At 38.5% G+C, this 26207-nt stretch overlaps 1 protein-coding gene across 6 annotated transcripts in view; it reads left to right on the top strand.

The window, feature by feature from the left end:
- PPP2R2C (protein phosphatase 2 regulatory subunit Bgamma) overlaps nucleotides 1–26207 on the top strand; it is a 190088-nt gene that overhangs the window by 47436 nt on the left and 116445 nt on the right. For 2 of the 6 annotated variants that reach the window (XM_050337799.1, XM_050337794.1), the window contains exon 1: nucleotides 6173–6713. The exons of 1 other annotated variant lie outside the window; for it this stretch is intronic. Coding sequence is in view for 2 of the 5 variants with exons in the window: in XM_050337794.1 (XP_050193751.1) it covers nucleotides 6644–6713 (70 nt within the window). In the remaining 3 variants the exon portion in view is untranslated. Of the gene's footprint in view, nucleotides 1–6170; nucleotides 6714–25135; nucleotides 25228–26207 lie in introns of those variants that run through there. 3 more of the 6 variants (XM_050337795.1, XM_050337796.1, XM_050337797.1) reach the window with 3 other exon arrangements.

The raw sequence follows: 26207 nt of genomic DNA on the forward strand, positions 1-26207 counted from the left end.
TAGCTTTTGGCAGTGTCTGTTTTTGTTTAGCTGTCAGAAATAAAAAAGGAACTGCATGGTAACACTGTATTTTATATTTGGCTATTAGACAAATATAAAAAGGACTTCAGAAGTGTATGGGAATGCAGATATTTACTTTTAAGGCAAACTTTTATCAGAGTAATTTGTGATACACTTAATACTATCACAAAGCCATTAGCTTAATTCCTTTGCAATTAGGCATCATGTGATGAAGTGTACTTGAATGTCTTCAAAATAAGCAATGGTGAAAAGATGTTTGTGCTGCTGGTACTTTAATCACATGTGGAGTAACTTCCCTCCAAGGCACAGAGCTCGTGCTCAGGTCTCTGCCATCAGGGTTGGATGGTTTTTAAGGCTCTAACTTGTTTAAAGCAAGCTTGGGTTAACATTAGCTGCTGCAAATTGCAGTTTAGATCCAGTCTCAAATATAGAGGGGAGCATGATACAGAAGGAATGTTCATTCTGGACACAAGTACTAAAACAGGAGAGATAGCAGGGAAAACCAGAATTTTAAAGTTAGCATTTTCAAATAGTGAGAAGGAAAACTACTCAAACTCAGGGGAGTGGATTTGCTGTCTTATCTCTGGCTGAGAGCTCTGAGTCCCTTCCCTGTCAACCTGAGCAGGGCTGGAGGAAGACCAGGGGAGTAGCTTTTTATCACATTCCTTGTTGCTTTATCCTTTTAAATGAAAGGCAGCCAATGAGCTTTGGCATTTAAAAGAGAAATATGACTGTACTCTAGAATCTTTTTTTCCTGGACATTATGAATAAATAAATGAACAACAAGGCTGTTTTGCTGAAGGCCTAACTGGAGAAGTCAGTAGCTGAGCGTTTTACATCTCTGTACATAGACTAGATATGCATAAAGCGAGAGAACATCTGGCTTATAAATACTCTTTTTTGGTGAGCACACTCAGTTGCAATGAGCTGTAATTGCAAGGGTTAGCTAAATATTGTGTTGTATTTTTTCTGTAGCTGACTAATTTTTTGTGTTATCTTATTCCATTTGAAGATGAGAAGAGAAACTTTGCACTATTTCACACAGTTTGCAGATACTGGGATATGGTTAGAAGCAAATGCTGTCAAAGCTCTTAAAAACCTCCATTGACTTTAGCAACATTAAATTAAGGTAATATTTTAAGATAGTCTGGGTTTGGTGCAATTTGTGTAACTTCTAAGGATTTTTTTTTTACCATCACAGTTCTTTAAATGCCTTGTTCTTCAAAAATAATTAATTCAAAATTCTTTGCCAATTCAAAATTCAGTACCATTTCATTTAAAGCCACTGTGCTTTACTAAGTGAAGTACAGAATGATCTGTATATGAGAAGTTTAGTTAGACAAAGAAAATATTTAGGTATTCAATAACTATTTCATTTGATTGCAGTTCAAGCTTAATTGTTCTAACTCAGATAGAGTGATGAATTCAGGGGTAGTAAGTAGGAGACTTGGAGTACCTGATCATGTTTTATTTCTGATATTGGAAGTTTTAAGTAATAAAGGCTGTGCTCTCAGTGTCTGACAAAGCTAAATAGAAGCTCTTTGGGAGAATGTGGTTGAGAGAAGAACATACATGTTCTGCAAAAGAGGACAGCCATGCATTCACCAGGTGTTAATAAATATGTTAATAAATAGGATCACACAGAACCAATTTCCTTCTAGCATGTAGTTCCTCCCTCTCTCCTGCTGAAGTGCTTCCTGGTGGAAATGCAACAAACAAATATGATCAACAGTCACTCAGCCAAAGATTTGTTCTCTTTTTCATTTCCTTACTACTGTTTGACTACACCGTTACCAAATCTTACATTCTCAATTCCACTTGTATCATAACTAGTTTTGGTTCCTTCCTCAGGGTACTGGCTGCCTCCTGCTTTAATTTCTGGCTTTTTTGGTTTGTTTTTGTTTGGTTGGTTTGCTTGATTTTGGTTTTGGTTTTCCCCTCTACCTTCCCCTTTCTCCAGTTCTTCTGGCTAAAACTGTGACGAAGGGAAATACAGGTATATTCCTCTCCTCAAATTATTTTCTCTCCCTCTGCTATTAAATTTTTCTCTTCTGGCACAGATCCAGTTTTTGTTTGCTGTGCTCCTTTTAATTCTTCTCTTATTGACACCTGCAGTCTGTATTGACATCTGTGTTGTGCCTGCCCTTGTCTTTTACTTTCCTCCTTGTCCTGCTAGCCAGTCTTCCTCCTTTTACCACTAAGATCACTTTATTCCTGTTATGCAGTTGTTTTTCAACCTCTTGAATCCGGTTGTTGTGTATTGCTTCTCTCCACAGTCTCTAATGACCTTCTTTTGAAGAAAGCTCTAAACCAGGACTACATCCTCATTAATGACTCTTTCTACTTAAATGTCTCTGCTGATCTGTATATGGCTCTTCCATTTTATGGTTTACTTATAAATTCTTAAGGATAGGGCACTCTTTTTTACAGTATTCAGCTCAATTAGCATGTTGTTTTATGAGTACGACTATGAACTACTACGAAAGTCCAAATAACAAATATATTTTTGATTAAAGGTTCCTCCCCCCCCTGCACACCTTCTCTCTGGGTATTTGACTGGATGAAATTATGTAGGTTATCGGTGGGATTGATAATAAGTAGCATTTTAAAAATGGCACAGCTAGTTATCTGCAAACGTTGGCTCACAAATTTGCATTGTGCTACAAATTTAGAGCAGAATTTTGCTAATCTTCCTCATGTGAACTGACCTACTTAAGTCAGTGGAGTGCTAATATTTGCCACACAGTAAGGATTTGGCTCATAATCTTGGGGAAAGCATTTGCATGCACACAGGGAATATTGTCTGGTGTTTTTGCTAAAGGCTTCCTCCTCATTCCATTCCTTCTTATGAGATTTTTTTTTTAACTTAAAAATTGGAAGATAAAGGTAAGTGCGATTTGCCCTGTATGTGATGCCTAAGGAAGTTGTCTATGAACCTCTCTTATTCAAATGGTGAGCGGAGAAAATTGTCTCTGGATGGAAGTTATTATTTTGACTTTCAGAAAAAAATGTCTAGTTGGCTCCTAGAAAAAAAATGAAAACGTCTTTAAGTGCTTAAATTACACCTAACAAATAATGGGAGGAGGCTCGAAATGATAGACCATAGAAATTGTAAAGCTTCAGCTAACTGAGGACAAATAAAGGGCAGTGATTGGCAAGCCTACATGGAAGAGCAGGAACAGCAGGAAGGGCAGAATTCTCTCAAGCACTGTAGAAATTGCAGACACGCTGGTCACAGAAATTTAGAGGTATTTACAAAGAAAATGATTCCTGGTATTCTTTCATGGACTGTCAGTGTGACTTTTTTCGAGATTTTACACATAATTCACATAATTTATTATCGATTTATTTATTTTCAATAATAAGTTTTCCTTACAATTCTTTTTCTCAGAACACATATTCATTTTCTGTGTATTTGTAGATATAAATTGTTCCTGTGCCTTTTTACTGAAATGTGCTTGATTTTTGGGATCAAATGCCCCGCAAGGTAACATTTCTTTCAGTTTTAGCATCATCATAGTGATAGCAGGAAGCTGCTCAGTGTTACCTCCACAGAGGAATCCACACTCTGTAATACATCAGCAACAAAGGACAGGCTAAGGAGAATTTCCATCGTTTGCTGAATGCAAGTGGAAGCATAGTGACAAAGACTGAGGAAATGGCTGAGGTGCTTAATGCCTCCTTTGCCTTAGTCTTTAATAGTGAGACCAGTTGTTCTTGGGTACCCAGCCCCCTGAGCTGGAAGACAGGGACAGGGAGCAGAAAGAAGCTCTCATAATCCAAGGGGAAATGATCATTGATCTCCTATACAACTTAGACACTCACATGCCTATGGGGCTGGATGGGATCCACCTGTGGATACTGAGGGAGCTGGCTGGTGAAGGGTCTGGAGCACAGGTATGATGAGGAGTGGCTGAGGGAGCTGGGGGGTTTAGGTTGGAGAAAAGGAGGCTCAGTAGAGACCTTATTGCTCTCTACCTGAAAGGATGTTGTAGCCCACTGAGGATTGGTCTCTTCTCCCAGGCAACTAGTGACAGGATGAGAGGAAATGGCCTCAAGTTTCACCAGGGGAGGTTTAGATTGGATATTAGGAAAAATTTGTTCACTGAAAGGGTAGTCAAGCACTGGATCAGGCTGCCCAGGGAAGTGATGGAGTCACTATGCCTGGAGGTATTTAAAAGATGTGTATATGTGGGACCTGGGGACATGGGTGCTGCTCTTGGCAGTGCTGGGTTAATGGTGGGACTTGTTGATCTTAGGGGTCTTTGCCAATCTGACATGATTCTATGATTCTAATGCTGTTATCTGACGTGGGTGCCTTACTGAGAAAGTTAAGCATCCCATATACAAAATGGAGAATGAGAGGTTTAAATGACACTGAGTATATAGGGAGCTCAGGTTCCTAACAGAAGCATCTAGGTTACCAGGCAGTTTGACTGTCTTCTGCACAGATGCTGAAGGAGAAGTGCCTTCTTGACCCAGACTGGTCTAACCATGGTGTTAATGGTTGAGTGTAAACTGGCTGTTTGTTGCACTCTTTGCCAAGGACTTGGGCAGAGCTGGGACTTGGGATGCAGTGCATATTGCTCATAGACCCTTTTGTCTTTGGAAAACCAAATCCGAGATGGTAATCCAAGATAATGTGTCAGGGAATGGCAGAATAAACCAGCTCCATCACATAGGTTGGAACCATTTTATACAAAATAAATGCCAGTGTTTGCAAGGCTCCTTCCTCATTTCTGAAAAGGATAGGGCAGACACTGAAGAGCTGCTGGTACTGCCACAGTATTGACTTACACTGTCAATGCAGAAATAACATTTCTACTATAGTCACCCACAAAACCTGCATATAAGTAAAATGTGTTGTATACAGGTGCAAGTATTGAATAACTTCTTTACTTTTCCACCTGCTCAAATGTGAAGATTTTATAATATTTACTTGTAAGGTTGGAGATGGTTCTGTTTTATTTTGCTTTACTCATGGGAAAAGGAAGAAATTCATTCTCCTTTCCCTTCCAACCTTACTTCATCCTGAAATTAGACATTCATCCCTGGGTAGGTTTTTGCATAGTTCTCTACTTTTTCCAAAGTCACTTGCCTGTTTATAGTATTAGCAGGGTAGTTGAGTTTTCCTTCAAGAACTGTATGTCCTAGCTTCTTTAAAAAGAAATAAACCCGAAACAGCAAAAAAATTCAAGATTCTTTTAGAGTTACACAAAATGCTGTAGTAATGCTGACAACTGGATTGTATGTTTTGTGTGGAATTCCAGGGCCTAGAGCACAGGACTGCCCTTCTCTCCCCTAAATTGGTTTTGTGATTGTGGACTCCCTTATCATGCTGTAGTGGTGGTTTGTGGTTTCTTGAATGGATACTGAAAGCTAAAGGAGAGAATTTTGCTGCAATATGAGCCATTAAACATTTGGACTAAAGAGCAAGCTTTATTTTATAATACAAGTGAGTAATTTTCCTCTTCTACTTATGTTCCTATTTCTGAGTATACATATTTCAACATTGCTTTTTCAAGATGATAGGATAATGCAGTGAGAGTAGCAGGTTTAAGAAAACCTCACGACCTGCAAGCATTCCCTTTGTCCAGCTTTTCTTTCCTGTACAGGGAAGATACAGAGGTTGTTTGCTGCCCTTCCTTTTTTAATACTTTGCAATTTGTCATTTATCTACAAAACTAGGGGTAAAAAAAGATGAATAACAGTTATTTTATCTTACTTTTTCAGAACGGTTGCCTTGCCTCTAACCAATCCTTTTGCATAGGCAGATATTTGGCAATTTCAGTGTTATTTATACAGGCTGACATTGAACGACTGTTGCTTTTGCTGCAGCTGACAGCACGACTAGCACAAAACCGCGGCCGCATGTTAGTGTGCGGTACGTGTCGATGCAAACCCGGTTAGGCGCCTTGAAGTTTCTTCTCCCTCACCCCCCGTCCCCGCCCTTCTCCCTCCCCTCGGTGTTTTCCCGGCGGCGGGCCCGCGATGATTACCTGCAGTCCCATTTTTCAGCCCGCTCCGTGCAGCTGCGGCGCGGGCGGGCGGCGGGCGGGGAGGGGCCAGCGCTGATGCGGCACCGCCGTGTGACAGCGGCGCGGCCCGACCCGCTCCGGGCGGCTCCTGCTGCAGTCCGCGCATCGCCCCTGCCCGCGGCACCGCCGGCCCGGCTGCAGCGCCCGCGGGAGACGCTGCGGGGGCACCTGTTTAAGGAGTACCTACCTACCTACCCACCTGCCTGCCTGCCTGCCTGCCTGACTGAACCAAGGGGTTATTCTTTAACTGTGGGAGAAGTGCCTGTGCTGCCTTCACGCAAGCTCCCTACTGGCTTTCTGCAGTCGTAATTTCTCGGAGCTGTCTCTCCCTTCTCCCTCCGGCTTTTCCCCGCTACTTCTTTTTCCTTTTTTTTTTTTTTCCTTTTTTTTTTTTTTTTTCCCCTCGATCGTTATTCGCCCCCCCAATCTGTGCTGCCTCAGTAGCTCTCATTATGCTGTGCTCAGTGGCCCGGTGTGTTCCCCGCCTCTGCTAGGCAGTGGCAGCATGGATGGTGCTCTTGTGACGACCTCTGCTGATGCTATCAGTCCACTGCGGATAGGCATGCTGAGTAATCCTGCTGTAAATGGGCGAGGACACGGACACACGGAAAATTAACCACAGCTTTCTGCGAGACCACAACTATGTGACTGAAGGTAACACGAATACTGTCATTATTCTCTTCTTGCACTGCGTATTCCGTGCCGGGAATGCACTGTCGTGTTTGGAGATGTAGGCTGTTTCTTTTTTTCTCTTTTAAACAGGGGGAGTTTTCAAGGTGTTTTTCTGTGGGATGTAGCAACAGAATCTGTTTGAATTTGCTAAACCCCAAAGGCATTCTGTCATGCTACAGCAGTATCTGAAACTATATGGGCTGGAGAAGGTCTTGCATTGTGCTGAGTTTCTGCTCGTGAGATGTGCAGCACCTGGCATTGAATGCACAGTAGCTGCAGTGTGGAAGATTGGAAGCAGTTGATTACTTAAAAAAAAAAAAAGATGAAAGATTTGAGAGCACCAAAGTAAGAGAAATAATCTGTAAAGTTAACTGTTTGCTGGTGTAATAAAGGTTATGCATCTCATTTTGGTAATTATAGCCTGAGCATTACAGACATTGCTGAGTTGATTGTTCCCTAGAGGACCGTATACATTTAGAAGGGATGTGCAAGCATCATCTTTTGAAATGCTGCTGCCTTATTTCCATCCCTTGTGTATGTGCAAGGTACATGAGAAAAGGCACCTTCATTTTAAATCATTTGCTGGCTGGTAGGTTATTATATAAAAAAGAATTTTCCTACAGGTGACACACATTAAATGCTGAGAGAATTTACCTTGAGAGCAGTGAAATGGTTGGGTGAGGTACTGGTCTGTATTTCCTTGCCAGAAAGTTGGTTTAAGAGTAGGCCATTTTAAGATTGATTGAACAAGAGAAATGTGCTTGTAGGTGTTCGACTTAGCAAATATGTGCAGTTTTAATAGCAGTTTTCAGCAGCAGAAACAGTACTTCAGTCTAAGCTTATATAATATGAACATACTTAACATCAGGGTCAACCAATACTACTTGAGACTCAGTCTCCAGATTCTGTCGTCATTTGATCAATGCCCAGTCACCTAATACTCCCATGCTGCATCCTGAAATGTGATCAGCTGATGCTCTCTTGATTATTGATGATTTCAGTTTTTTTTAGAATGTAGAAAAGAGCAGGATGATTTTGCCATACTGGGAACACAAGGCAGATCTTTTAGAAGAAAAATTAAAAATACAATATACTGTAACTGTTACCAGTGACTGGTATAATTGCTTGCTAATCTTGCCTCAAGGACATTCTTTGCACTCTGGTTCATGTTTCAGTAATTTTTAAATTTATTTTGAAGTTTTGATTAGTGTTTTTTTTCAGAATGTTGATTTTTATTTTGAGATGTAGTCACCTGTAATAACATTTGAGTAAACTTTGTCTTAAATTTGTAAATTTATGCCTTAGATTCTGCAAAATGCACAATATAATGACTGCAGTGTACCTGCTACATGGTGAGATTCAGATATTTCATGTGTATGTGCAGCTGTGTTGAAAATGGAATTTTCAAGTCTCAGTTTTGTAATCTGAGGAAAATACTTTCTTGTTGATTTTGGAAATCTGTATTCTCTTGTTTTATATGTTATGGATGTTCTAAAAATTAGATGGAGATTTTTAGTATTGTTTGTGACACTGCTGATACAAGTGTTAATTTTTTCTCATGTTTTTATCTTCTTGATATTTTAATCAGAAGGACTAGATGTTCTTCTGGGATAGCACGTGGAGTGGCTTATCTGAAATGGGCCAAAATATACCTAAATATACATGTTGGCCTGTATTATATTTTCCCTGTGGTCAGAAGTCAGCATGAAATATGTTGGCATCTGTTTTTGAAATCTGCAGTAGCAAAGTGTTAGTTCTGTAGCTGTACCTAGTTAATGCTTGTTGGGAATGCTCAGTTGGTCAGGTGTAATAAAATTCTTCACATCTAATATATCTGAAATTGCCACGTGTTTTAAAAGCTCTTGGATATCATGAGGGAATGGATTTATCTGTGAAAGTTTCCCAGGGATACCTTCAACTCAAAGAGGAACATCACAAATTTAATTTCTCATTGATATACTTTGCTCAAAAAGCATAATGAATACCTGAACTGATGCTTAAAATGTCCTTTGTTTGTTCTGTTTTGGGGTTTTGGGTATTTTTTGTTTAAAGATTTGGCTTAAAGATGAAGCAATCTTAAACACTTCTCACCTGTAAAGGCCTGTAGTCCTTCCACAGTCCTTGTATTTGGTCCCATGATGTTACGTGCTGCATGTAGAAAAATACATATAAAAGGCAGTAATGTATCACTTTATTATACTTCTTTGGGGTCAAATCTAAGTCTTTCTTTTGGGTCTTTGGCTTCTGTAATCCACTGTTTAAAACTAAGTAATACTTTATACTGTGTTCATTATATCAGAGAAGTTACTTATTCATTGTTGTCTGTGAATAACTGCAGTTTTATCTTGTTTTCAGAATATTAAATCTTGGTAAGTGGTGTCCTCTGTCCTTGGTGCTCCATGCAGCAGTCTAAATTCTTTTACAAAAGAAGGTATTTCTAGCCTTTACATGTACTTTCTTCCTCTGACTATTCCCTGAGGAAAGTAAAGTCAGTAATAATCAAGAAGATGTGGGTTAACTATAGTCTTACTTTATTTATCTTCCTCTTTTACTTCTTTGGTGCTTTAAAAAAGCCCAAATAATCAGATGACTTATGAATTCATGGTAAAGGAAAGCTGTGAGCCAAGTCTGATTTGCTCTGCTCTTGCTAGTGGAGTGTGTTCTAACAAAACTGCTTGCTTGAGCAAAGTCAAATTTCATCTCTTTGATAGGTCATTATTTTGTAACATTGAGGTTGTCTGTATGAAACGTGGCTTTACCTTGACTATGGAAAATGGAATTGGTTTTTAAATCTCAATAATTCCTTGATTTGATGTTACACTGTTGATGTTATACTGTTTCTGATAATAGGCATTATAGACACACATATGAGAACAGTGATTACCCGGACCTCTTTCTCCTGTTTCATATCCACAGCTGCAATAAACCTAAAGGAATTAAAACAAGCAAGACTTGAATAATTTTGTCATTTAAAGTCTTAAAATTATGTTACAGTTGCACAGTGGAAAAAGGTGATTTAATTCCAGCAGCACTAAACAGTAAGTTTTTCAGTGATCACCTTCAAAAGTGGTTTTTGAAGCAAACTGCTTTAACTGGAGTTGTTTATGGGGGGAAAACAGAAAAGACCTGATGAGACTTGTAAAGAAAGAGAGGATAAAGATCTGAGGCCTGGAAAATGTGACCTGTGAGGAGAGATTGAACTTCTTTGTGAAGGTGGCGAAATGCTGGGATATATTGCCTGGGGAGCTTGTGTAATTTTTATCTCTGAAGTTTTTAAAAGCAGGTGACATAGATGTCTGTAAGAAATGACATGGGGATAGCTGAGCCTCCCGTGGGGCAGAGGAATGGACTAGATGACCTCTGAGATCTGTTCAGGCTTGTGATTCATTGCTGAGCTGTGTTTTATCTTAATTGCCTTTTGCACCACTACAGCTGTGGGAACCAGCTGCCCAGGAGGTGTTGGGTCAGTACAGTGTGTTATTTCCACAGCAACTGTAGGAGCACTGAGGAGAGAGGAGAGGCACGGGGAAAAGAAGATGGGCCGGATGGGAGAAACATGATCCTTCCTCACTTACAGACAGAGCCTGTTAGGGGAGAGGGCAAGAAAGTTGTGGCCAGTGAGTTGGGGGAAGGGGGATAAAGGAGACTCTACCCTTTAGAGGGCAGAGAATGTCCTTCAGTCCTAGAGTTCCCTTGATGTTACCTGTGCTGAAGATTAATGGTAAAACTCACAGGACTGCTGATGTGCTTTGCTGTCTTTGGGCTTTGGGATCAGCCAAGAATCGGATCTGACTCAGAGCAGTGAGTTGTGTGGTATGGTTCCTATATTCCTGGCATGGCCAAAAAGCTATACGAATCAGTGGTGCCACTCTTTTGCTCAACTGCCACGCTAATTCAGTTACTCTGTATTTTACTGATTTAATGATTAACAGAGAAATAATGAACAAAATTCACTATTCTTGCCAAATGGTGTTAAAGGGCATGCCTTACTTCCACGATCCCAAATTTATTTGCAGAAATACTTCTCTTGTGTCGAAGGCGTGTTGCAGGTTGTATCCTGGCAAATCTAGCATGTGAATTGATCCCTGCCTTTTTCTGGAAGATCCCTGTTTTGGGAAGGAGTAAAAAGTTGTTTATACTTCAAGTTTCTAGAGACACAGGTTCCTCCCTTGGTCTAGGCCTGCAAACACAAGTGAAGCCAGTGGAGTTGCACTGGAGCAGTGGGGCAGAAGCTGACCTGCACTAACTATCTAGTCATTTATATGGCCGAATTGTGCCAGTTGGTTCCATATGGCTTAACTCATATGAAAAGTTAATAATGTTAATGGTGTATTAACCTCCTCAAATATGATATCTGAAGAATAATGAGAATTACCAATGTAGTGTAAAACATACTGAATCATAACCATGTGAAATGTTTATTATACTGGAAGAAAAAAATTTTTGATGATTTTAAAGAAAGATCCTCTGCAGATAATAAAAACAAATTTTGGGGTCTTTTTTCTACCTTAACTGAAGGAGCTAGTATCTCTCTTCTTCAGTAATCAAAGTAAAGGGAAATCTCTTTTCATCTGCCAGAAAGAAATTTATTTATGAGCTTTTCTTTCATAAACTTCTCAAATATAATTTGAATAAGAGCTTAATACCTGGGAGTATTGGATGAATATAGTGAACAGGTACCACTCTACTAGCTCACCATCAGTCAGGAATCAATGATTTCTGCTTATTAAGAAAAGTGCAAGAGGTAACTCTTCCTCTCTTAACCTTCAGCAATTCAGGATTTATGTTGTGAATATTGATGATTTTTATCTTTTTACAGAACTAATTTACAAGTTATTTTAGAATGACCCTAGAAATTATTGCTTAGTCTTAGTCTAGTCACTTGCATTATTTTTCTTCCTCAAGTAGAGAATGAAGAGGGGTAAACCTTGTTAAAGCATAACTTTGGCCCTTGTTAAACACGGGATGTAGTTGTGTCTTTTTGTGCATGGATTTGGTTCTTTTATTCACAGTGATATTCATATGAATGTTGTGGGTAGGCTTGAAGATTTGGATTAATAAGGTTTATTCCACCCAAGTGATGTTGCTGACTCTGTAATCTTTATTTGTGCAGCTTAGCTGGGAGGAGCCCTGGAGGCAGGGCTGGAGCGCTGCTGTCACACTGGCTTGCACTGAAGCCCCAATCCCTCTGCTCACTCGCTCAAACCTGCAGCTGGATGTGTGGTTTAGCGTGCAGGAAATTCAAACACTGCTACTACTCAAAGCTTGTCTCTGCATAGCACAGACGTTTTAAGGCAATGACATTTAAGGCAACATCTGTATGGGCAACGTAGGGCAACAATTTATTCCAACGAGCCCAGAAAAAGTAGAATAGATTTAGTCAAAGTGAATTACACTATCAGAAGCACTTGTCATGACGCAGTACCAGCGAAACATTCAAAGTACTCCACTGACATAATTTTCATACTACATCTGTTAGACACTCATAATATCATTGTCTCTATTTTACTTGCCAGTTCTGCTTTATGAGAAAATAATAAATCAGGAGTGGAATTAGAATGGTTGATCCTAGGCTGGGGCTTCAGTTTCTTAGTTTGCTGTTCCCAGCATTCCCAGAGAGCAGGAACATGTTATTGTTAACTTGTTACCGCCTCTTCAAGAATGGGGTTAGTTTAAGGACTGGTTGTTAGATCTCCTAAGAGAGCACTTCAGCCTGCTCTGAGCTGTAGGACATGCTTCAAAGGCATGCATTTAACTTGGTCTGGGTCTTCATTTAATGTTATGTTCTCCACATGACAGTTATTCACCAATGTCCCATGTACCTTGTAAAATGTTACCAGGTGTGATTAAACTGGGCTGCAATCTTTGCCATTTGCCAAGCATAAATCTCACTGGTCTTGGTGGGTTGCCCTTAGGGACTAATGGCAACCTTGGCTCTCTTTCCATGCGTATGTAATCAACAGATGATCTTGCACTCACTAACTAAATAATGAATGTATTTAGTTGCTGTGTAGTGTTAGAGATCCTGTAGAAGTGAGTAAGATGTATTAACAAAAGGCAAGAACAGTCTAGAATATTAGCTACACGACAAACAAGCCAAGCTCCTTCCATGACAGTGAGAGTGCAGAGCTGCAAAAGAACCCACTTGTACCAATCTGGAGCTTTTCTCAGGTACCACCAGACTAGAAACATTATAAATAGAAATGATTGTGAATATTTAGCCATAAAACTGCTATATGTAAGAGATTTACCTACAGATAAACCTTAAAAATGGAAGTTCAGGAGGTCAACACTGTGATATATGTGTAAGATAAAATGCAGGCATAAAATGTGATCTATGCAAGTTTGACATCTGTACCTGAGATTCTCATACTTGAAAGTGACAATTCAAAAGTATTGAATAACTTAAAGCTGAACAACACTGTGCAGGCAGAGTCAGTGGCACTGGAACACTTCATTTAGTGTATGCATCATTATGAAAAGACAGCTGTACTTTGCAGTGCATTTTGTTTTCTACGTAGACCTCAGACATTTCAGCAGTGTATATTATATTTAAATGGTGAGTTTAGCGAATAATAGATGTGGTTCTTGCATCAGTTTAAAACGTGAAACATAATACAATAACACTGAATATTTTATAATAGAAGAGCTGACTATCATTTATTACACCATAAAAAAGTAATCAATCATTACTGCTTATATTGTGTTAGTACATCATTACTGGTTTCGGTGTCTTTGAGACCTTCCTTCCCCAATTTACTTCATCCACCATAGTAAGGCTTTGTGTTGAGGAGTGTATGCTAAGAGAAGACGAGGTATTTGTTGGCTAATCTCAGTGTAATTGCTTTGGCCAGGGAAAGGATGGTAGAGTAGGTAATAATCTCAGAAAATTAGATGAAGTTATTATGGGGATTTTTGGTTTTTAAAGAAGAAAGAGTTTTAAATTAACTTTAGCCACATTGAGGCACTTTCTCAGTGAACTGTTTCTGAAGTTCATAGCTCAATGCTGACCTTGCCCTTATTTATGAATGTGGTCTATGTTACTAGTTCCTGATGAAAGTTGCCCAGTTCTTTACTAAGAACAAAAACCCTACCCAGCAAAGCAGCCTTATATATAACAAGACAGTTCCTTTTCTCAGGATTGTTTCCTTGCTGAAAGACTCTTGTACCTGTTTTTGTTATTCCTTCAATGCAAATGAGAACAGACTGTATTTTGCCATTGCAAAGACAAGTAATAAAAGTGTGCATTAAGAGACTCAGTTCCTAATAAAATCTATCAGCACAACATGTCATGCAGTTCAGTGACTTTTGTGAATTATTAATATGACAGGGATTTGGGATCTGTATTGTTAAATATAGCAGTGTTTTTTTCTTTCATATTCACTGATCCATCTGTTAAAAAAAAAAAAAAAAAAGAAGAAAAGGATGCAAACATCTGTGTTGTAATATAATGGCATTTGTGTGTTTTACTTTCTTCTGTACTCCTAAGTAAAAGACTGAGAGTTGGTTTATTACCCTTTAGTTGCAGTTCAACTCAAGTCCGATTAGAACTTAATTATTGTCATCTTACTTCTTCCTGTTTCGTAGTGCTTTTGTTGTTTGTGTGGTTCAGGTGGTGCAAGTAGTTGGTGACTGTACAAAATAACACCTTTTGTGTAAATTCTGAGGTTAATGCTGCCTGTGATAGTACTGTTTGCATTCAAGACAGCCATAGCATGCTCTACCTGCTGGGCCAGTTTCTAGTAGAAATGAAGATCATCAGAGTTGAATTAAAATTAAATGGTTAGTTATTTCATTCTCTCGGTTTTCGATGGCTCCATATTATTTTTCCTCAACCTAAGGTGTTAAATGAGCATTTAAAGTAGAAACTAGAAATATTTTTCAAGGAGTGAGCTGATCACAAATTTTCAATAATTTATTTCTAAACTTTTATCCATTCAGCATAAGCTCATGTTCTATTATTTGACAGGTTTCAATTTATGATAGAACCTGGCACAAAGTCTTTAATAAATCTTTTCAGGATTTTCAAATGTACAGCTGTAAATACGGATCTGTCTGTCATTATTTCATAAATAATTTCTGATAGAACATCTTTATTTCTACATTGTGCCATGATAAAAAATTGAATTAAAAAATAGGTAATAATAATTAGAAAAAACTCAACAAATAGGCACAGTGCAGGGCAAAATTGGCTGCTAAGGTAGCACATGAGGCTTTTGTCATACTACATGTTAATTTGACACTCTGCTTGATTTGATACCTTTTGTTTCTGCATGCATATCTGTGATATGGGAATAACCAGTACAAGATGAAGTCAGATGTGTATTCTGTAGTCTTCTTTTGAATGGAAGATTTAGGTCAAGTGTATTCTCTTTAATCAGCAGTGGAGCTCAAAGCAGAATTCACATACGCAGTCTCTTTGAAATAGGTAGATGTGAATCATTACAGAAATTCCTGGAATGCCTGATGCTAAGAGTCAAGTAATGGTCGTATGGATGGTGGTTATCCTTATTGATCAAGTGGAATGTGAATATGATTTTTTTACATGTTGTGTGCACTCGCATTCCTGTATATCTTCCGCTTACTGAAGTCTTGTGGATGACTCCTACCGCATTTTTTCTGATGTGTCTGCTTTCCTTCCCGTTGCTGTGCTTGAAATGTGAATCTGAAAGTGTTAAAGTGGCTAAGGAGAAGTTTCAGCATTGGGAAATGGGACAGTAAGAGCTTGCTTGTAGGGAAGGCACTGTATGTCTTACAAGTCCCAAATGATTCACAGACTCTTTTGTTCTATGTATGTCAGTGTTTGCTGGTCAGGGGAGAGAGACTTGGCTGTGACTTCCTTATGCCATGGTGTGATAATCAGTGTCTTCGCATTTCTGTTTTTCCTCTGGTGGTGATGAGCTTTCTGAAAAACTCATTGCTTGGATGTGGATTTTATTTTCCAGGGTTAGATGTGTCCTTAATTGCTAGGTTAGACATTTCTGTGCTTCCACCATATAGAGTAGAGGCCTTTTGTGTTACTACGTAAGTATTACCGAGGGTGCTCGATATAAAACAAATAAGTTGCATCTGTTAGCAGTAATGATATTGCAAATCAGCCAGTTATATTAAAACTTCAAGATTTACTAGCTGCAGAAATTTGTACTTCATCCAAGTGACGGGTTTTAGTTGCCTTAACTTTGAACTGTCCTGCAGAAATTACTGCTAAATGTGATTTGTACAGAGTACAAACAAACAGCTGTTTATTGCATTGATCTTTCTCAGTTTTTTGCTTAGATTGTAACACTGGCAATGTTTCTTTTACTTTTTTATACCTTAAAATTAATTTCAGGCTATTTAAAATTTGTAGTTTGTTTTGAAACTGATATGGATGAGATTATTGTCAGCAAATTGTCTGTTCTCCAGAGGAAGCTGTAGCCTTGGTTGCCCATCTTTCCTTTTCTGCTGCTGTTGAAGCCTGTCCCATCTCAGAGGAAGTATCTGAACAGAGTGAAAGAGGCACTGGTTAGCCCACCAACCTAAGCTTCTTCAGAAAATGTCAGCAAACTTGGCCTGGTATTAATTAATTTTGTCCCTTGCTACCAGGAAGGGAAACACCACACCTACCTGCCCTTGAGAGCACGGGTTGCAGTGGGCAGTGCTGTCTTCTGCAGGTGCAGAGTTTCCATCTGTCGTGAGAGTCCCACCACTGCTCTCTCTGAACTGTTCAGTCGTTGTGGTTAACGACTTAGAGTAGTGAAGCTTTACTGTAATGCTCCTTCAAAACCACCTTGTTATAAGGCTTTTGCAATATTTATGCCCTACTGCGCATAAATGGGAAAAGGAGGAAGTACAGGTTAGAAGTATTATTGGAAAAATGTTTGACAGCTATCCTGGATGTAGCTGGGAAATGGTAGTAATAGTAGTAATGTTAAATCTGAAAGTAGAAAGCTTTGATGCTTCTGCGCCATAAATAATTACTAACAAAGACGATTGCCAGTGTGGAGAGTTGTTTGCAGAGGGATTCATTTCTGATTGTTAAGTGTAAGTATATTTAGACAGAAAATGATTTTTGTTCCTGAAAGCCAGGAAGTTGTTGTAAATGGGAGGAATTAGCAATTTGGACTTCACAGAGTAAACACCACCCTGGTTATTACAGGTGAGACTTGATGGATGTAGTTATATTGAGGTTAGCACAGGAAGCTATTCCTATGTTTAACATTTTAATGACTGAATTCAATAATATTGTTTTAGCAGTTGAATTTACACAGTTTTCTTTAAAAAATATTCAGTTGACCATTTCCTTTCTTGGAATGTTGCAAATACTTCTAAGCTCTCAGTGTCCTTCTTGCTAAGTCACCCTTGATCTAGAAATCTCAATTCAGAAATTTGTTTGTGCGTATGAGCACAGATATGCTCTATCACTGCAATAGGATCCAAATAGTTGAGCTTGAGGAAAAGAATAAAGGAACTCACCAGAGTCTGCTTTCAGTGCTGAAAAATGGAGGTGTTCCTATTCTTTGCCTTTTGCAGTTTTGCTCTGCAGTCCAGAAATCGTGACTCCAGAATCTGAGGTTTTATTGTATAAGTGAAACCCTGTAGGAGTTTGCCAGGCAAGATATGATAGTTAAATACTGCTAATACCTACATCCTGAATATCGAAAAGGTAGCTAGATGAGGTTTGACTACATGTGACAACAAGAGAGACCTAAACATTTTAAGTAGGAGCTGGCATCATGGGTGGAACCTGACAGTGGATGAGCTGCTGCACAGTTCTAGCAAACTTGAGCACAGTTTTTTCATTTAAAAATAGTAACTTCAACAATTTGCTCATTCTGGACAAGGAAGTTGTTTAAGTCTTGCGCTTTGGCTTGTAAGTAGTGGTTCTCAGGAGTTTATGTAAAGCGTGATTGTTTCTTTCTGTTCCTTGTTCTGTGGCCGACTGAGAAACCTTCTGCTGGAGCATAGTAAGATTTTCCTTCGTTTTCATTTTATTTTTCAAAAACTGCTTCTGTTGATGGAAGCCTGAACAGAGTTCAATAGTTGCACATAGGCAGAAATAGGGATGAGGTAAAACATCTGTTCATCGTAATAGCTCTTAAAAGCAGTAACCCAAGAGTTCCCTTTAACATTTATACAACTCAAAATCCCCAGAGTTTCTCTTTTCAGCTCTGGGGCCACCCAGGTCATATCCATGGATGATCCATTTCTGGTTTTGAAGGTAACTGCTTTAAAAACTGTCCTCTTTTGATGTTGCATTTCTGTAAAATAGCTGATTATTCATGCCTGCATTATATATTTACCCCAATAAATGTGACATAAGGCATGAACTATAGTTTATCTGTGTTTAAGATGTATTAATTCACAGATAGCTATCAGACTGGCTTTTTCCCCAGTCTGAACCTCAGATCCAGTAACATGCCGCACTTAAAGAACAGGAAGAAGGATATGTTGATCAGTTGTTAGAGTTCAAAATTTGGGCCAAATCTAAAATACATCTGTTCCCCTAGATGGTTGACATGTGGTCAAGACTGGAAGTCATACAAGATAGCACAGATATTTTTGGACTAAGTATGTGACAAGAATAATTCACATTTCCCCCTGGTTCACACAGCCTTCTACCAAGGCAACAGATACTTTCTTAAACCTAATGGTTTGCCATGAAGTTCCTTTTCATGTGCTTCCGGTACGTGTCTTTATGCTGCTAAAGTTACTTTGATCTCCTTTTGGCCACTTCCCAGACCATCTTTTAATTCCTTTTGTGAAGTTTCCATACCAGCTTTAATTCCTGCCAGATGGCAACTGTTCCATCTCTGTTCAAGGAGGACTCCAGAGTTCTAAATTCTCAACATTTCTCTCTCTGGAAGTAATACTCCCTGCTCAGACTCTGGAGGCATCAGGAATGTGTAGATCCAAGCACTTCTGGGTAAAGAAACAGAGACAGAAATTCCTTCCTTGATTACAATTGTTCTTTTTCCATTTGCTGCTTGACAACATTGTAGTGATACTTGGCTCTTACCTGCGGTACTTGCTACTCTTCAAGCTCCAGAAATCTTTATTGGGAAAAAAAAGAATTCCAACCAAAACCATAACTCATTTGACCAAAGTCTTTCTACTCTTTCCACTTATAATCATTGAATCTTGTGAGTACAAGACCTGGAACTGCCACCTGGTACCATTCTTTTACTGTCATTAAAGGACACAGATATGATTCAAAATCATCTTGGACTTGATTAGTTGATTGATTAATCTGTAAATGACCCTCAGGTGCAGGGGAAGGGTTTTTTAAATTTGAAGAGTCTTTATTTCTGCACCGTTCTACTGGAAAGGAGTTTCTGACTTTGGGGGGAGGCCTGGCATGTTTCCCGGGTGAGTTCCCAGTTAAATAGGTGAGTACCAACAGACTTGTTTGAAGAATTGACTCAGGATTTTACCATGTTACCATAATGGAAAAGCTAGCGGTACTTCCTTAAGTTTACCGTTCTAGTATAAAACTGGAAGTGACTAAGTAATGGAAGTTGTGTAGGTTGGGGTTTTCTGTTAGTTTTTTTGTTTGAATTCAGTTTTATTTTTTCTACTTGGGTAGGTTATGAAATCTGAAACGCACTACTTTTTGTTAGGATAGTGAGTTCCGTGTTTCCATCAAAGAGCAACAATGTCATCTTTACAAACCTGACAGGTTCTTACAGCCTTTATGTGTGTAACTGTGATTTAGTATCCAGTAGAGTCTATTGAGAACCTCTCCTTGGCTCGAGTGGGGTTGGATCAGCGTGCATGGCTTTGCATAGCTCTACTCCATGTACATATTATAAGTCTATAAAAATACATGCATGTATAAACAAATGACAGGCTTTGTGTGTGCTTTGAAAGTCTTGATTTTAATCTCATAGAAGCATAGAAAGGCTGGGGTTGGAAGGCATCTTAAAGACACCTTCCACTAGACCACATTGCTCAAAGCCACATCCAACCTGGCCTTGAACACTTCCCAGGATGGGGCATCCACAGCGTCTCTTGGCAACCTGTTCCACTGCTTCACCTCTACATCTGTTCTTCATCTCTTCATCTATTAATCTATCTAATCTCTGCATCTGATTGTTCTAACTGCTTTGTACAGTAACCTGAGTTACTTTTGTCTTCAGTACTGCATTGTATACAGTGTGGAGATGTAGTTTATAACCCCTGATACAGGAGGAATGTTTTTTTGAAGAGTTTATCAGACTCAGTGCAGGAATAGACAAAGTAATTGCTTACCAAAATCCTTTGTCGGAGTCTCAGTGTGCTGAATCTTCAGAGATTCAATACTATTACTGGTTTTGTTCCTTAGCACAAAAATAGTGAAAATGTGGCTGAACTCCACTATATTCAGAAATTCTTAGAATATACAAAGCTTAGAGTTCTCTGCATACTGTCAAGAAATGTAAGTACTTCCTGCAGTTTCACACAAAAATGTCTGGGAGATAAAAGTATATGTATTTGTTAGTTAATTTTCTTAGGGTTTACTGCAGTCCTGTTCATCAGCAAACCCTATGCTATTCTTTAAACAAAAGAACAGATTTTTCCGTAGCTACTATAACTATTTTGACTTACCATTTTTTTCCTTTGCATAATGAGTTAGGAAATCTCCTTGGAAATTCTCATGCATAGCATGATTTGTTAAATTTAAGGTTAAGATTCGGGTTAAAATTATCCTGTTGAATACTGTGACCTTAATACTGTTTTTGTAGGTTTCCTTAGCAGCTTAATGCATTCAGATTTATACTAACATGAGTGCAGCCCATTTATTTTTCTTTGACCCTTTTGCCTGCTGGATGACTTACTCATGCTTCACATTGTTTTCTTTTAAATACTGTTAAGTCTTTGCTTGAAGCAAAACTGCTCTCCAGATTTTCTCTTTGAGGTAATTTGCTTCAGGCTACTTTTTAACTTTCTGAAATGCAAAGTAATTGCAGTTCAGGTTTTAATTGCATGTCTTTTTCTTCTTTTCAAGAATATACTGCCCGGACACATCAGTTTGTTATTTAAAGGGCTGATAAATATGTCTAAGTTGTATTAATTTATGTTGCAATAGAATTCAAATTAATGCTAACCAAAAGATCTTTTAATGCATGAGTAGCATGAAAGGTATAATTAAATCTCCTTGAAAAAAATTACAGGATATTTCATCAATGTCAGTGACATAGTTTTAGCCCTTAAATAGTTTTTCTTTGTTACAGATACTTTTCAGGGTTATCTCTACCAGAACCTTAGAAAATGTATGTTAAGAAAAAAGTAATTCTTCCTCTTATCTACCCGTTCACATTTTTTTTGGTTTTGTGCTTAATTGTTAGGTTCATATTGTCCTCCTTAATGATGCCTTCACTGATTCCAAAAGTTAATTTTGTGGTAGCATCATAATGACACAGTGGGTTTTTTGAGCTATTTGCAGAACATTTAGCAAAATACTTAAGCTGATGAGGAGTCTTTTCTGTAGTTGGTGATTCCTGTTAGGAGCATCCCAGAGTTCTTTGATAGAGGCATTACCTGAAAGATTAACTCACTATCAAGGAATAGACACTGGCTCAAGAATTAGCATGTTTGCATTTTTTGGAAGAAAAATTGTGTGCCAAGTGCAGAATTAGTCGCTTTAATTAATTAATCTGAAAAATAGTGGTTAATTTTGTCATAATCTGGTTTGTTCACTTGTGGAAGTGTATTGAACTCTTGTGACACGATGTTCCAAGTGTAGCTTCATCAATGATGAGCAGAGAGTGATTTCCCTCTTTCTCCTGGCCACTTTCTTCCTAGTGTTGGCCCAGCATGTGGTTTGCTGATGTGAAGCCACTGTTGGCTCATATTTGGCCCCTAGCATCCAGACTGACCCCAGGTCCTTTCCAGACAGTTGCTTTTCAGCCAAATGCATGAAATTATTGTGCTTCAAGTGCAGAATGTTGCACTTCTTCTTGAAGTTACTCAGGGTCTATCTGGGTTGCTTACAGTCATTTCTTGTCTTTCCTTAGTCTGTAACTTGGAAATGAAGCACTGAGTGTGTATTGTTAGCTGTATCACTGTGGATGTTTTAGATTGTCAGCGTCTTGCAGTCCACAGTGCACAGTGAAAATACTCTAAGCTTGTTCTGATACCAAAGTGAGTTTTCTGTATGTTTTTTTCGTGAATCATTGTATGTTTTTGGCTACCTCTAGCTGTCAATACTGTTTGAAAATATGTGAAGGAGCCTTAGACATTTACGCTTCAAGAAAGACTTGCTGATTCTTTTCTTAGTGAGAAATGTGGCATTTTTATCTGGTACCTTAAATAGCAACAGTGGAAATAGTATTTATTGTGCAGTGGACTTGAAAGAAATCAATATCCTTTTTAGCTTGCTTAAAAAAACCTCATAGGTTCTTAGCAAAGCCATAGCATGTATATTGAAACTGCCATTGCTCCTCTTTCTGTGGAGTCGGTCCGTTAAAGTTCAGGTACTTGCATCATCATTTCTGGAAGCTGGAATGCAAGTATGGGCTCCCTAACAGTGATGACTGACACGTTTCAGCTGTAGGTACAAATTGTCAGTCTTATCTTATTTCGCCAGCTTTATGTTGGTTGGAGTGACCCAGGTGGGACTACAGTCATCTCACACCTGCAGGAGATGGGAAAAGTTATGTTGAAGCACCACCTGAATGTTGTCATTGGGGAATCCAGTGCTGTAGCCGTAGATGAATGGATTCATTCGTCTAAAGGCTCATGCAATGTAAACCATTTTTCCAGTTAGGGAGACTGAAAGGTGGGATTTCTTAATTTCTCAAATGGAAAAGGATCTGTAGAAAAAGCATGATACTAAAATGATTTCCACAGGACTCACAGAAAATTTCTGGTGTATCTGAGAACTGAGTAGAGTCCTTATGTACACAAGAGATTCTACACAGTATTTAAGTAAGGAGGAAGAGGGGATATTCTAGCTTGGATATTGTGGCAGGATGTGAATTTATCCTGAAAGTAGCATGTGCTTTCTATCATAGAGTAGATTTCTGTTTGAATTGGACTAATCTCTGGAACGTGTATCTTTCTCCTGAGGTAAAGTTGTTTTGGTTTTTTTTGTTCCATGAATTACTCTCCTAGACAGGGAAAGTGATCCTACATTTTAGAAATATCCTATATCATTAAAGTGCCTCTTGAAGTGCTTGAGATGTATAGGTCAGTGTAGACTATAGGGGAGATTTAAGAACAGTAATTTGTGGGGAGGAAATCAGGAGGATGTGACTAAAGGAAAAGCTTTTTGAAGCATTTAATTCATAAGGTGCTTATTTTTGAACACTTTAGGCTTGTTTTTTAAATAAATGTATGTTACCCTCAAAAACTGTGTCATTTGATGTTTTTGTACTAAAGCAGACAAACAGAAATCCAGGCTGTGACCCTTTCAGCTCTTACTTTCAATTCTAGGGTCCCCTCTCTCACCAGTTTTAGCTTTTACCAGTTTACATTTGAGTGAGGATAAACACATTAGAAATCCTAGTCCTTTCACTGATTATTAAAAAATATCCCCAAATATTTTGAAGTATTTGAATTCTCATCTCTGGAGAAGAAAAGTATCAGTGTTATCTGTGTATTGTTACTGTAATATCTATATTATCAATGTATGATGATCTTTTGGGGGCAGCTTTTTGGTGATTCTGGAAGGGCTTTAGGCAATATGTAAAACCTAAGGTTGTCAGGTTCTTTTCATTTTGGTTCTTTGTGATACTCATAGTATTTTTCACATGAAGAAAAGGAACAGGTTTACTAAAATTCATGTTAATGCTTAGAATAATCACTGCCTTAGAAGGTTGAACATTGATCTGTAGTGCCTGGGACAGAATTAATGTTTGTCCTATTTATTTGAGCCAACCTGCTGTATCTTTTTTAATATTTAAATACTGGATTTATTAAGGATGGTTTTAGATATGTGACCAGTTTTTATTATTTCTCTTTGAAATTCCTCATCCAAATGTCTTGGCCGAAGTCTCTTTATAATCATAGCCCATGGACAGCCATAATCATACTCCAAGGTGGTAGATATTCAGAGACACAAACTATTTTGTTGATTTGAAGGGGTTAATATGTTGGAAACTAGGAAGCTGATGAAGAGGAAAACCAGCATACAGTGGTAAATTAAAAAATAAAAATGTCTGACATCTTTGTTAAGGAAGTGAGTGATGCGTAAGTCTGTTTTGCCCAAATAAGAAGTTAACAATGCAATTTACCCCTACATTAACTCTTCAGCTTAAGTAATTAGTGCAGGGCTTTTTATAATCATAATTTTCTTGGCTTGCTTTCCATACTTTTCAGCAGTTCTGAATTCTGTATAAACCTCACATGTATAGGGTTATCCTTGTCTCTCAGTTCACTTGCATGGTTAACGTTGCTGTTGACCAAAGTTAAGCAAATGCAATGAAGGCTGATGTTTCCAGTTAATTATTGGAAGTTGTTCCTGCCTGTGAACATCAGTATTCAGTGCACAGTCATACCAGAATGAAATAGTTAGTCATTAGCTTCAGTCCTAGGTGTCTAAACTTGGCATTTCCTCCAACAAAAATCATCATGGTACTCCTGAAAGATACACAGAGATCACTTTTGGAACAAACACTTGTTTTAGGAGGGCTTTAGAGAACTGTTTTTGAAATTGTAAAATATTACATTTATCACCACGTTCAGAAGAATGATTTATCCATGCATTTCAGACAGTTATTTTTGTCTCTTTCTCTCTCTAATGGACTGCGCTTTGGTGTATAGAAATCACTTGTATGTGTCACACTAAAATCTGGGGGCTGAAAACAGTTGTCCTATCTGGAAACCATGGGAAGAGTGGAAAGTTTATTTTTTTCATTTTTTAAAGAAAAAAGTCTTTGTTAGAATCAATTCTTGTGGTAACCCTATTTAAATTAATGTGGAAGTAAAATAAAATGCCTCTATGGAATTGGTTGGACAGGAGAAGCAAAATACCTGTTTCTCTGTTACATAATTCATCTCGTAAGGGTTTTTGTAAATGAAATGTGTGAAGAGAAGAAAATTGCCATTTTGAAAGGGAGGTAGAAGGGAGAGCCATTTAATGGTTACTTGTCCATGTCAGAGTTGAGAGATTATTTTAAACATGATTTCCTTAATTATTCTGTTTAGGCTGTCTAGCTACGTTTATTTTCTGGCCATGTCTCAGCTTGCTACCTGGGTAACTGGAAGAGCATCATCAGCTCATGAACCAAAGAATCCAGCTTGCTGGCCGGGCAAACAAATGGAGCTCACAGAAGACATGAAAGTCCTCTAAACACTTCATTAGGAAGTGGGGGTTCTTCACCACACCCCAAAATATACTGGCTCAGAGCAGGTGTTGTCAAATTCACTTCTTTTTCCTTCACTTGTAATGTGGAAGGTGCTGACTGACAGCCCTGGAAATTAAGTCCTCTATTTCTCCACAGGACAGGTATAGCCAGGGCGGCAGCAATGCAAGCTTCCCCACATTGTCCTGCCAATGTTCCTCAACCCAGTTCTGAAGAGGTCACTTCTGGAGGTGAGTGGGTGGAAGATTCTGTCCATGCAGCGACTGCTGCCAGGCAGTGGTTCCTGCAGGACAGGCTGTTGGATTGAGGCTGACCCCTTGTCTTGAATGAACCACCAGTCTTTTAACAGATAATCAGTTTATGTATCATAAAGCGGCGTGGGCTGGATTTGTTAAGGTTGCATTATTCTGCTTGGCTGCTGTCACATTTTGGTATTTCTTTGTGGTTGGATGGCACCTTCGCATTTTTTCTTTTTGCATTGTTTTGTTTCCAGTCACTTTGTCAATGCTTTATGTACACGTCTACGAAGTGGCATGTGAATAACTGAATGCAGCCTGGTTGTAAATGTGGTAGAGGAAAGTACTTAGTGGTGGCAGCCATGTGTGCAAGAGGAGCTGTAAAGCACTAGACCAGGAGGCATGCTTTGAAATGCACCAGAAATTGATAAGAAACTGTATGTTGGTTTTTAGTGTCTAAATGAACTATTAGGTTACTGTTGCAAAACCATATCTTAACATTTTCTCTTTTTGTAATTACTATGTAATTTAGATATTAACACCAATTAGGCTGGTAAACTAATGTTCCTTTTTAGATTATTTTACAATTAATGAAATCTGCCTGTCTGAAGTTAGACATACAGCTTTCTATACTATATGAAAATAATGAGTATGTATTGCAGTTACAATAGATAGTTGTCATCCAAACCAGAAATATATGATAAATCATGTGGGAGGCATTAATGACTGATGCAAGTTTTCAGAACAAAAATGAGTCCTTACAAGTTTGCAGATTAATTCTCGTGTAAATTTCTGGAGCTATTTAACTACTACATACTTGAAATACAGTAAGGAGTATTCTGTTTTCAGCCAAACTTGAATCTCTTAAATATAGAAATACAATTGAGAAAATGGAAACAAAGGCTTAGTAAGGCTTTTAGGTCATGGTGAATTACTTGTGTAGGTTCAAATGCTGTGTGAAGGATTTGCAATGG

This window comes from Myiozetetes cayanensis, unplaced genomic scaffold (assembly GCF_022539395.1).
Source record: "Myiozetetes cayanensis isolate MyiCay16 unplaced genomic scaffold, myiCay2020 scf7, whole genome shotgun sequence".
Taxonomy (NCBI): domain Eukaryota; kingdom Metazoa; phylum Chordata; class Aves; order Passeriformes; family Tyrannidae; genus Myiozetetes; species Myiozetetes cayanensis.